This window comes from Trachurus trachurus, assembly GCF_905171665.1.
Source record: "Trachurus trachurus genome assembly, chromosome: 17".
Taxonomy (NCBI): Eukaryota; Metazoa; Chordata; class Actinopteri; order Carangiformes; family Carangidae; genus Trachurus; species Trachurus trachurus.
In genome coordinates this window covers 23,607,315-23,620,443 of record NC_139900.1, presented here as the reverse complement: position 1 = coordinate 23,620,443, position 13,129 = coordinate 23,607,315, and the positions used below count along the sequence as shown (strand labels likewise).

Sequence of the window (13,129 nt, the reverse complement as noted above, 5' to 3'; positions counted from 1 at the left end):
AGATACAAGGATTCTGGAGGCAGTTTGTACAAATTAACCTTCGTCTTGTGTTAACTTTCTACTGCCATCTATGGTGTTCGGGTCAGTTTTGACTTGTGTTTTAAATCAGCTGTAAAATACACTAAAAACATTTTTTTTCCATCCAATTTGTTTTTCTCTTGGTTACATTGTTAGGCTTCCTTATCCATGAAAATATTGGTATTAATTTATTTGGTGTGGTCCCCTAGGCCTTTTTTTGTCAGTATATACCCCTTGGCTTCAATTGAACCTTCCTCTTGTCAGCTTTCTGCTACCATCTATGGTGTTAGGGTCAGTTTTGACCCGAGTTTTAAATCAGCTGTAAAACACACTAAAACAATTATTTATCATCCCATTTGTTTCTCACCTTTTGGTTATGTTGTTAGGCTTCTTTAAGGTTGGTTTTGCACTTATGATTTCAGTTTGAACTCTAATTATTGTTCTTACCGTTATAACCGGGTCAAAATTGACCCAAACACCACAAATGTCATAATTTTAACCAGAGCATTTTAGAATTTTGAAGAATTTGTTTTATTTTGTTTTAATTGAGGTTCCTGACAAAGTCAAAAAGCCTTGATGATGCTATAAACAAATTCATGTGGTACTTGTATGCATTTAAAACCTGTAAACGGGTCACTTCAGGATTGTATTATTTGTGTTTTCTTTAGCTAAATCACACAAACGAATGAAATTGTACTTACGAGGCCTTTATTCTCGCACACTGACTTTTTTAGCCCCTTAACATCCACTGGCCTGTGGGTCATGTTGCTTCTAATAAATGCGTACGGCCGGATCCTGGGTGTTAAAGGATAATTTCCGTTTTTTACAACCTGGACCTTATTTCTAGCATAAAATACAATCATTTTACTCACCCAGAAACTTTGGTGTCATTTGGAGTTGTTTTGACGAAATTAGCCCCAGTGGAGCGGCGCGTATATCCGTATAATGCGAGAGCACGGGGCACCCAATGCAGCCTCTAAATAACACATTATCCGCCGCAAAACTCGTTCATTTCGCCAATATTTTGTTATGATACACTAGTGATATTCCCCTCCGAGCCCGTGGTGGCATGTTATCAACATGCTGCGCCTGTAGGTTGACTACTAACCTCTGATCTGGATGATGTCATCTCCGACCGCTGCCCGGCTCATTCTGATAATAATGATTCTGCTTCGGCATTCGGGTCCATTTTTAGCTCAACTAGCCGGAGCTTTAGTGAGTCCAGGTTGAGGAGAGGAAGCCTGTGGAAGCTGAACTTCATCCAGCTGCTCATTTTGTTCTGACAAGTCAGAAACACGCAGAAACGAACCATTAGCCGTAGCAAGTTAGCCGCGCCGGGCAGCGGTCGGAGATGACATCATCCAGATCAGAGGTTAGTAGTCAACCTACAGGCGCAGCATGTTGATAACATGCCGCCACGGGCTCGGAGGGGAATAGCACTAGTGTATCATAACAAAATATTGGCGAAATGAACGAGTTTTGCAGCGGATAATGTGTTATTTAGAGGCTGCATTGCGTGCCCCGTGTTCTCGCATTATACGGATATACGCGCCGCTCCACTGGGGCTAATTTCGTCAAAACAACTCCAAATGACACCAAAGTTTCTGGGTGAGTAAAATGATCTTATTTTATGCTAGAAATAAGGTCCAGGTTGTAAAAAACGGAAATTATCCTTTAAAGAGTTTTCAACTGGACACTGAATGAAGCTTAGTTAAGTTCAGTTAAAGTCATAGAAACATCTCTGAGGCTGTGAGCAATGCTGTCATGTTGCTTCAGTGTGAAGTTACAGTATCTGTCTGCAGCTTTGCAACACTGAGGTGTGAAATGCAGTTTGAGGAACCGGAAATCTGTGAAGTACATAAACCAAAGGTGCCACAAACAAAGAGGTCAGAGTAGTTTGTACTTTTGAACCTGAAAGTCAGGAGCCACAGATCCAGGGAAAGAGAGGAACAATCAAAGAGAATGACATCTGCTTGTCTTCTACTGCCTGGAGATGAGAAACTTTGCTGAAAGAGAAACGAGGGATAGTTCAACATTTTGGCAAATTGGCCCATTGCCATAATAGTCCTTTAATTGTCGGTGCAAGCTATTTTTAGAACGGCGGAGCAGAGCCGCGGTTTTGCATGAATTTACCTAGAAAACAACTCTGTCTCATAATGTTCTGTTATTATCTCAGCTTGCACCGACAATTAAAGCTAACAAACCTACTCCTAAAACTACAGGGATTATGGCAATTGGCGAATTTGCCAAAATGTTGAACTATCCCTGTCCCTAAGTGAATTATTCTCACAACCCATTTTCATTTCATTTTCATTTATTAGTTTATTTCATAGGGACAGTGCACCACTAATCAACAGAGTTAAAAGAAAAACTGTAAGTGGGCCAGAGTTAGCCAACAAGGCTAGTTTTCGTCCGTTGTCCCTGGCCAGATGTTAAAGGCAACCTAAAAGCCAAAAAAGGGGCAACAATTAAGTACTTTCAAAACACAACTTACATAACAATCTACCTCGTAAAAGCTCATAATAACAAGTAAAACAGGTAAGAAGTCTGACATACAGCATAACAAAAGCTCATGGCATGCAGACCATAACATGCAGACAGGGAGAAGAAGAGCGAGAGAGAGCAAGAGAAGAAAGTACAGCTAGAAACACATGCAAGTAGCACACAGAGCTAAGACATTAGCACAAACAACATCCAAATATGTGACATAAGAAAATATAAAGACATTTTGTTTCTGTATGATTTATTAATGTATCTTAATCAAATTGCAAAACATTCATTTTTCAGTTACAATTGTAACAAATAATGAGAACGAGAGAAACAGCAAATATAGAAGCACTCACGGTTGACCCTCAGTGTTGGTTCGGTTACAGCAACACATTCAATCTCTGCCCATTTAAAGGAGCCTTACTGTTATTGAGTATATTCATGCAGAATATTGATACTAAATGTGTATGCTCTCTGTGTGTAGCTTTATATTATTAATTATTTTTTGACTCTTTTCTCTGGAGAGCAGCTTTACAGTGGGCACACTGATGTGCGTGGCGGCTACTGTTGCTGCAAGCATAAGCATTTTCACTCAGACAATGAAATACCAATGAAAGCTGTCTATTTTGTGTCATTTCACTGTCATGATGTGAAAATGACAGGAATTTTTCAGTTTTTTTTAATTTTTCAGTTCAGTATTACTGTCTCACCATGCAGCTCCTCAAAGATATAAAGTAACTTTTCCACATTTAAATGTCTTGGCCCATGTTATTTATTTTTTTAGTTGTGTACTTCCAACTGCTTACTGTATCGGTGCTGGGTCACAGGAGAGCTCGAGCCATTCCCAGCTGACATAGGTCAGGATGCGGCCGGGGGAGCTACACCTTGGACAGTTCACAGTCTATCAAAGGACCGACGTAGAGACACAAACAACCACAACCACAACCACATTCACATTTAGAGTCGCCATTCAGCCTAGTGTGCCTGTCTTTGCACTGTGGTAGGAAGGACATGACCAAAATATTACAGCAATTCTCAAATCTAGAGAAATATGATAATTTCAATATCATGACACTCTGTGACGTCTGGTCACCTGTCACATCATATCCTCTGTGTGTATGGATTTACTGTGGTTGCCTTTTTTTCTTTTTAAATCTAGTTAATAGGCCTATATTCAACCAGAAGAAGGATTTATTCACCAGATGCCTTTATCTCAACATACTGTATCAGAGAAAAAAAGCCAAGCAAATGTTCAGCAGTTTAGTTCTCGGCCTCTGGAGACATCCTGCCCGGTTCCTGTTTGAGAGAATCACTGACCTAAAAACTAGAAACCGCTTTATTTGTTTAGGTTTTAAGCCAAAGGAGTAGAGTGGATAATTCAGCTGCCGTTAATAACTGCTGAACATCGAAAACAGCAACTTCCATTATCAGACTCTCCTCCTGTCCCTTTATTGTTGTGTAGATTAAGAGACCCCTGGTGGTTACATGCTGTCTGTTTGATATGCCTAATCAAGGACAAGCTATCTTGTTTTGGGAAAAATAAATATTTTCCTGGGAAGTGAAGTGTTGGAGATTGAGATTAGTGTGAGATTTCCAATCATACCCTGTGATGAAAATGATGCATAAGAAAAAGGCTTACAGAGCTGCTGAAATGAGGAAAGGCCCTCACTTTTTGTGAAAAATTTCAGTTGGGTTTTAAATCGCGCCATAGCACTGAGACGGCTCTTTTAAGAGTTTTTAATGATCTCCTTTTAATCTCTGATACTGGGGATCCTGCTATTTTAGTTCATTCAAGGACATTGCACTTGGCCCTTTAACCTGCTCCATTCAGTCATCTGCTAAAAGTCTTGGCGTAATATTAGACTCCACATTCAAATTGGACAAACAGATCAGTTCTGTTATTAAAACAAGCCTTCAAAGTGGGTTAATATGGGAAACTCAGCTATGTATGCTGTGGAACTGTTTATTTGTGCATGTGTATGGATCTGGAGTCCAGGGCCGTTCTTAGGAAATCTGGGGCCCCTGAAAGAATACTAAAGTGGGCCCCTGAATTTTCCACTTTTTTTCTTAGACTATGTATATATTATCATTTTTTATTTAGGCTACTTTGTTTTGATGCTAATGCAGCATTACTATGAGTGTTAGTCAGGGTCATATGCAGAATAATTCAGCCATACAAAGATTAGACTACTGGGGTTTTTGTGGGCCCTACTGGGCGCTGGGCCCCTAGAATTATCATCACCTTTCTCCCCTATACAACGGCCCTGCTGGAGTTTGAATGTGTTTGATATTATTACACTTTGGTCAACAATGGTTGTTTTTAAACATGCTATATAAATAAACTTGAACTGAACTGAACTGAACTGAACTTTATGTCCATGTGTCTCGGGTCATTGAGAGTTGTTCCATGCAGTTGCCTGGATTAAAGTGGCTTAGAGCGCACAAGGGGCCAACTGATAGTGATCCAAGATTGTCATGGAGGTCAAAGACAAATGAAACCATCACATCACGATCACCAAAATCACAGTTCACAGTAATTACAATTACAGTACTCAGCTGTATCTTTTACAGAAGTCTCCCTGTCTCCAAAGTCTGACCTTTGGAGTGACTGTGTTTGGTATTTGGTAACACTGTCCGGGAAATCGTTTTGAAATCTGGTCTCTAAATCAATATTGTTACTGATGTTTGGTATAAACAAACATGGCAGAGATGCTGCTGTTGATGTTGAAACACAGACGATTAAAAAGGTGAAACTAAGAGCACAAATTTCCAGCATCACATTGCAGCAGTCACAATGTTGACTTAGTAATTGTGTTGTTTATGTACAAAAATGCTCACTACGGGTTCTTAAAACACATTTTTATAATTCATATACTGTGAGTTATCATACAATTGTAACCCAATAACATACAAAGTGTCATAAGTCAGATGGTTCATTTCTGTATTGTTACTACGATTGTCCATCAATCAATTAAAAATATTTCATTGCGAATAACTGCACCAGAGTCCATAGTTATTAATAGTTATCAATTACAAATTAATCACACATTTTATATTTGTTCAAAATGTACCGTAAAGGGGTAACTGTATTGTACATTTACAAAAACAATGACAAATTGTATGAAAAATATGCTCAATAAGAAAAAAGCCAACAACTGTTGAGTGGTAACTGTTACTGTCAAAATACAGGTTAGGTCAAAGGCCACACAAGAAAATTGTCTGATATAGGAAAAAATGTGTAACATAGTGTGAAATTTCCATTAACAGATTATTATCAAATTGCCATTTACAGCCCTAACTATTACATATACATTACACATACATATTAAACAATCATGGCGTTGATTGTATTCCAGAAGTGGTCAAAGTATTTTTCATGTACCAAAATAGGATGAAACATTTGGGTGGACATAATGTGCTCACTGCATTTTTATGTGTGGAGGCTCCAGAGCCACAGGAGGAGTGAGTGTTTACATCACATCTTTTTGGGCCAACACACTCAACAATTATTGACAGATCCTCATTTCAACTGGAGTCTCTACTGTGGTTTGTTCTCTGGTGTTTGAATCCCTGACAAAATGTTTGCAATGTATTTTGGATTTATTCTTCTGATTTGGTTTCCAGGAGGGCTACATGGTAAGGACATCTAATTTCGTCTCATGTAGCCATTTTAATTATTTATTTCTTTTAAGGATTTTTAATTCTTTCATGTCTCTCTGTTTCAGCACTAACACCACCTAGGCCTTGTGCACCTCCCACACTGCAGGGTGGTTATTTTGCCCCTGATGCAGCACAATATCACCAAGAATCATCACTATACTATGCCTGTGATAGTCAACATAAACCAGTTGTGGAGGGTTGGTGGGGAAGCAGCAAATGTGAAAATGGTGAATGGGTTCCAGAACCACAATGTATAGGTAAGTGTCTCATTTCTTTTTTTCTTTTTTTTCTTTTTTAAAGTTACTCACAAAGCACTTTTTTTCATTCTTTCTGAAGTCCCTGTAAAAATTCACCTCTGATGGATTTTGTCCATTGATTTTCTATAAACTTGAGTTTCTTTTACATGAGGTTGTTTTATAACTAAATACTTTTGTGAGATATTTATGAACATTGCTCTAGGAGTTTGAAATTGTTTGAGGTACGCATGGGAACGGTTCATTTCAGATTCTTAATTGGTTCGGGCTCTGACTTCAAAAGGTGGATTGTCTGTCTCTCAAGTCATTCTGTGGTAAATTTACCGTGATGTCAGGTTCATTGACCTGCTGAATCACCTCAGAAGCTGATGTTATCCTGTAAGATGCCTTTATGAACATGGGAATTCTTTTTCCCCTCGATGATGTTGAGCTGGCCAGGCTGACATGCAGTAAATCAACATCAATCATGATGCTCCTCCACTGATCTACTTTGAGAATGTCCCCATTTTATATCATAAATAATTCAAAATATCTGTAGTTTCATTAGCCGGCAAAGCCTTTCCCCATATGAGCTGCAAATATATAAATAAAATAATTAAAAACAATAGAAGTAGAGGTAATAGAAAATGTAAATAAAATACAACAAACTGAAGTGAAATGAAATAAGTAGGGCATAAAACAAGAGAAATAGAATTAAATAGAAACTAGTAGTGCAATATATTATTGTTGATGCAATGGCAACCAGTAAAAAGTATTATTGACGGTGCGTGTACGACATGGTTCATTTCAGAATTAAAGCAGAAGTGAGTGATATATTTGTGTTAATATAAGTCTTAAATAGTTATATCTTCCGACAGCAATCACTTACATAGAGTGTTTGGACTGAAACACGGGTCTCTCAGTCCCTCTGCTCTGCTCTGAGCCGAAGAGAAAACATTTATCGTATCCTACAGTTTTTATCCAATGAGGAGAGAGAACGGCATGCAGGGCTGTGTGTGCAGCCAAGGAACGCCGTGAATGTGGTGACGTAGGGACGAGGACTGTTATGGTGCGTTCAAGGAAACTCGTATTTTTCCGACCGTGAAGTGGTACCAGTTCGATCTGGTACGAGTTCACCGGTCGGAAGTTACGAGTGGCCGTTATAGTGACTTTCACCGGTAAAACAGGTCGGAAAAACACGAGTGGGTTGCCTGAAACGCTACAAAGTCGTAAGTTGTGACTTGAAGCTGTAATTTACGATTTCAAAAGCCTGCCTGGAACGCAGCATTAGCGAAAACGACCGGACCACTCACTTCTGCTTTAAGGGTTAATTTCATGTCTCCCAGAAACCCATGTTATTTTTAAATAATATTGCTAATTATTATTATTATTATTCACCAATAATAATGTTAGGTGTATGTAAAATATTCATTAAATGATTCCCACCCCACCAATTATTTACTGTCTTCAGCTCGTGATTCACACGTTCAACTTGAATTAACATGAAATAAATCAGTATAATTAGCTGTTTTTTTGTGCTAATTCTATAGATAGTTATACAATCAGTTGCACAGAGTATTTATTTTCTTTTTTGGAGTTTTTGCCTTTATTTGATAGCACACAGTATAGATAGACAGGAAAGGGGGAGGCAGAGAGAGGGGGAATGACATGCAGAAAAGGTCTGCCCGACGCAGGATTCAAACCGGGGACGCCTGCGTAGAGGACTGTAGCCTCTACATGGGGCGGCCGCCTTAACCACTGCGCCACGCACCGCCCCAGAGTATTTATTTTCTGTAATACAAGGGATTTCAACATTAAAAATCCCTGCAGCGGTTGGAATAAATGTCCTGCGAGCCAGCTGGTGCTCAGGACACTCTCAATAGTGCAAGTGTAAAAGTTCCCAATAGTGCCCTGAGTGGGAGTTCAAAGTCTTTCAGCCTCCTTGGTACTGTAGTAGAGGTGCGGATTTGGATGACAGCACCAGCTAGTTCCACAATGACTTCTGTGTTTTGTTTTGTTTTGTTTTTTCAAGAGAAAAAAAAATGATGAAAATAATAATCCTTTAATCTCAAAACAAAATAATCTGCCATATCTGCACTTGCTCTGAAAACAATCTCACTTTATAATCTGTGAATAGTGATTTTAGTAAAAGTCAACAAAACAGCAAAAAGCTGTTAGCATTGTAGGATTATAACACATTTTATTTTGTTGGTTTCTTTCTTTTTCAGATGCAAATGCCTGTCTTCCACCAAATATCCCCAATGCTAGCATTGAAGAAAAAAAAAAATCCTGGTACGCTGAAAGATCAACGATAACGGCAACATGTAATGAGGGTTATGAAAACAAAGGAAGTGACGCAACGACCAGATGTCAAAGTGGACAATGGAGCTCATTGCCCGCCTGCCAGCGTAAGTAAGAGTTAGCTACCAAAAAATTTTTTTTAAATCATAATGAGACCTTATTGATTATTTGTTTTATTTTTTACAGAAAGTACCACCTCATGCACTAAGCCCCCTAAAGTCTCAAATGCTGTCGTGATTACGGGATCTCAGGAGGTTTTTCCTGCAAATACAAATATTATGTATCATTGTAAAGAAGGATACTTGACAGAGGATCAGCAAGACAGAAAGTCCGTCTCCTGCAGAGATGGGACCTGGGATCAACCTCCATCATGCCGTAAGTTGAGAATGCCTATCCTATTTTTTTATTACCTTATTCTTGTTTATTTGGGTTGTTTATCTGTTATAATGCCACATATGTTAGCATGCACAGCTTATTAGGTAACTGTTGGGAAAAACAGTAGTGGCCTAGCACCAACCGCCAAGGCTAAAAAATAAAGTTCATGTCCCGGTTACTAGGGCACTCTAGCAGCCATTTGAAAAGTCCAACTATGAAATAGACTACATATGTTGACAAGAAGATGTTTAAAAAAATGTATTCAGGGCTTAAAGTTGTAATAACTGAGGGTGTACTGTACTGCTTTAAGTAACAAGTGACATCTTTGTGGCCGCATAGATTTTTATAGTCCGTTTGTTGTTATTGTTATCTGGTTGTGATGTTGATGTGATAAAGTTGAGTCATATACTGGGTTTAGGGACGTGTAAACTCACGTCTGCCAAGTTCAATGGTTATACAGTTTGAAAACCTGTTCATACAGAGACAAAGTCACTGCAATAAAAGAAATAAACTAAAAACAGATGTGTCGGTGTCTAAATTCAAAGTTATCATCTGCCACAACCAACAACTTTTCATACTGATGTCCTTTTCTGTCCCTCTTCATGATTTATTTTCTCATTTACAGAAAGTGACACTGCATGTGGTCAGCCCCCTACATTTCCTCATGCTGCCATATTAGATCGGGGATACAAGGAGGCTTTTCCAGCAGATACAGAAGTGGTGTATATATGTGAGGATGGATACGCTACAGAGGAAATATACGTCAGCACATCCATCTTTTGCAGAGCTGGGGCCTGGACTGAAGGTCCAACATGCAGTAAGTCGAGAATGCCAATCCTGTCTATAATTTTTATTACTTAATGCCTCTGTGCTTACTTGCTTTGTTAATCTGCTATTTGCACAAACACATTTGCACGCATAGATAATTTAGAGGTTAGTGACTATGTTAGGAAAAACCTTTATAGTAGCACCAACCTCTAAGGCTGAAAAATTAGGCTTCATTCCAAGTTCAATGGTAATACAGTTTAAAAACCGTAAAGAGGCCGTCTTCAAGTTATCAATGCCTAATGTTTTCCACTTAGAAAAAGAAGAAGATCCTGCCAATGGTTCTTCAGGAGCAGGAACAGGTGTTGGGGGGGGCACAGCTGTCCAGGAGATACAACCAACTGAAGGTAGGATTATGGAGCTTTCTATCAGTGTGACCTGATTAAATCTTGAAGAGCAGATTTCATTCACTGATTTGAAGTAAAATTTACTTCATGGTTTGCACTTTCTTCTAAATGCAGTTGCAACATTATTTTCACTCTACTCTGAGTCAAAGAAAATCCCAAAGTGACACTGACAGACTTGTTCTCTGCTCTCTATGTTGCTTCATCTGCTCTGTATCTTACAGGAACTTCTACGACCTCTGACGGACGCTACACAACAAGTAAATCATTCAGATTTATTGCATCTTTAAAATGACATGTAGAGGACTTGATTTATTTATTTACTTATTTATATCCACCCTGTAAAATATTGTCAAAATTGTTGTTTTTTATTGTACAAACTTGATTCAATGTGATGATGCTGTGATGTTTTGTTGAGATCCTGTGACAACCTTAATGAACCTCTTTTATTGTTTCAGTCGACCACTGTGGGGCGCCACAAAACCTTCCCAACGCTGAATATACAGTAGAAACGGACCGAATGTCTTTGACATACAAATGTAAACTACGTTACAGAGTACTGGGTTCACCCACAGTGAGGTGCAACAGTGATCATACCTGGTCACATCTCCCCACCTGCAGAGGTATAAACTCATCCTTACCAATTTTCATTTCAAACATCATCCAATGTGTTGTCTAAATAAATAATCATAAGTTTATTTATTTATTTATTTTATTCTTTTGTTTGAATAAAGATTGTATTGCGCCATCTGGTCAATATGAAGGTGGGTTATATCTACATGAAGACAGAGTCATAAAGGAACGACTATTTACAAAAGTCCAGTGTTCAAGCCCTGGATCGATAAGTAGATTTTTGTGCCGTAATGGAGGGATACAATATACCCCATGTAAGTATAAATAATATTAGCTCTTTGTATTTTAACTTGATTCAATGGTTTTAGTTTCTATCATGATCGACAGGAAAAGAGGTTGGTAAAGGTAAAATATCTACACAGTAATCACACACCATAAGACAGCTGAAACCTTGACATTTTAAACATGAGTGTTATTTTATAATTTTAGTGTTATCAACAAACCCCAGATAAATACCTGCCCTCTTGTCTGACTCAAATTACAAACACAAATAAATAATTTTCTCTTTGTGTGAAGACAAAGTCAATTATGAATGTGTGCCTATTTATGAGTGAATTTGAGACTTCAGAGACATCTGGCAAAAAGCTAGATGCCCTGCGTCAAGATAGTGGTGTGATAATGGGTGTGACTGTTCCCCTTTCCACGCCCCCACATTGGGGAGTCCACATGCTACGTCCAGTTGCCCCACAACCCCTCACAGGGTGGTTGTGCCTGGTAAAAAACCTTAAAAACACTTATTGAATCCTAGATTTACTATGACTGACACTCTGATTGTCGACAGTCAGGAAAAGTATAAAATAGCACCAACCAGTCTTGTTCTTTCAGATTTTCCTCTGTAGTTGGAATCGGGCAATATTTCAGTGAGTCAGAACGAATGTAGCCACTTTTTTTTTTTTTCAGAAACATTTACTGCTGTGTTGTTGTTATTGTGTCTTTTTAGGTTGTACTGAAGATGTGCATCGTCAAGTAAGATAACCAACTATTATTATATGATTAATAATATTTGTATTGTTCAATGCTGGATAACACTTTGTTTTACCCTGCAAATATAATTAATAAACTGTTAATATTATTTCTTTTTGTCTGTTTGTAACCAGGGAAGGTGCCCACTCCATACATTACCAGCACCTGTTTAGATTCACCAGAGAATGACAACAAAAGCCACATTGTAAACCTTTGAGATGCTTCTCCCAGAGAACAGCTACAGCAAGAAAAATGTTTTCACACATCGGTTTCATTTCTTCTAAACCAGTTATTTCTTGTTTTGATTTTGAAAATAGACTCCCAATGTTGGACCTTGATGTAGTTTGACAGTCAGCTTGACTGGAACTCTTCATGCACTAATGACATGATCAATACCTTGAATACATAAATAAAGCTTACATGGCCTGAAGGAAATAAATAAATAAAACTGTCACCTGAAAATTTCAGCATAATCTTTTTGTATTATTTTTTTCTGTTGTGTTATATCCGTAGTTTTTCTGTAATGAAAAAGTAATTTTTTATTTGCAATTTTGTGTTTGACAGTTTTTGTTCCAAGCAAAGAGCTGTTAAAACAATTAAAACAGGTGTTTGAACAGTAGGAGTTATTAAAATTACAAAACTGCAACTTTATGGTAGGAATTATATCAATAGAAAATACAATTTAAATTCATATTCAGATACTAATCAAAAATCATTACCGTTTAGAACTGTCAACATGGGGGTCCAGAGCGTTGGTATCAGTTAACAAGGTACGTTTGTAAATGGCAATGGCAATGCCTCCCTACTTACTGTTCCTCGCACATGTTTAAAATAAAAACATGAATATATGAACCTGTGTATTATTTGAATAGCTTACTATTGCACAATAACAAGGTACGTTTATATATGGCACTATAGGCCCAGTTTAATATAAAACACAATTTTATACAGTGGGTACGGAAAGTATTCAAAACCCCAACAATTTTTCACCATTTGTTATTTTGCAGCTTTATGTTAAAATTGAAAAAAATATATGTTCCTCATCAATCTTCATTCACCACCCAACCATGACAGCACAAACCCAACATTTTTGAATTTTTTGCAAATTTATTATAAAAGAAAAACTGAAATATCACCTGAACATAAGAATTCAGACCCCTTGCTCTGACACTCATGTAGGCCTACTGTAAGTCATTCAGGTGCCCTCAATTTCTTTTATTCATCTTTGAGATGGTTCTACACCTTCATTTGAGTCCAGCTGTGTTGAATTAAATAGTTTGGACAGGATTT

At 37.9% G+C, this 13,129-nt stretch overlaps 1 protein-coding gene across 1 annotated transcript; it reads left to right on the top strand.

Annotated features, from left to right (window-relative positions):
* The first annotated feature begins 5,959 nt into the window (after window positions 1-5,959).
* LOC311000938 (complement factor H-related protein 3-like) lies at window positions 5,960-12,312 on the top strand. The gene is made up of 11 exons (XM_083991858.1): window positions 5,960-6,141; window positions 6,231-6,422; window positions 8,627-8,806; window positions 8,886-9,074; window positions 9,700-9,891; window positions 10,157-10,246; window positions 10,468-10,503; window positions 10,702-10,866; window positions 10,978-11,130; window positions 11,817-11,842; window positions 11,974-12,312. The coding sequence occupies exons 1-11, from the start codon at window positions 6,084-6,086 to the stop codon at window positions 12,010-12,012; spliced, it is 1,320 nt and encodes a 439-aa protein (XP_083847984.1). The 5' UTR covers window positions 5,960-6,083; the 3' UTR covers window positions 12,013-12,312.
* The last annotated feature ends 817 nt before the right edge of the window (window positions 12,313-13,129 follow it).

Coding starts and splice junctions, on each gene's coding strand:
- LOC311000938 (XM_083991858.1), top strand. CDS start 6,084: ATGTTTGCAATGTATTTTGGATTTATTCTTCTGATTTGGTTTCCAGGA. Junction 6,142..6,230: donor GTTTCCAGGAGGGCTACATG/GTAAGGACATCT, acceptor TCTCTGTTTCAG/CACTAACACCACCTAGGCCT. Junction 11,131..11,816: donor AGGGATACAATATACCCCAT/GTAAGTATAAAT, acceptor GTGTCTTTTTAG/GTTGTACTGAAGATGTGCAT.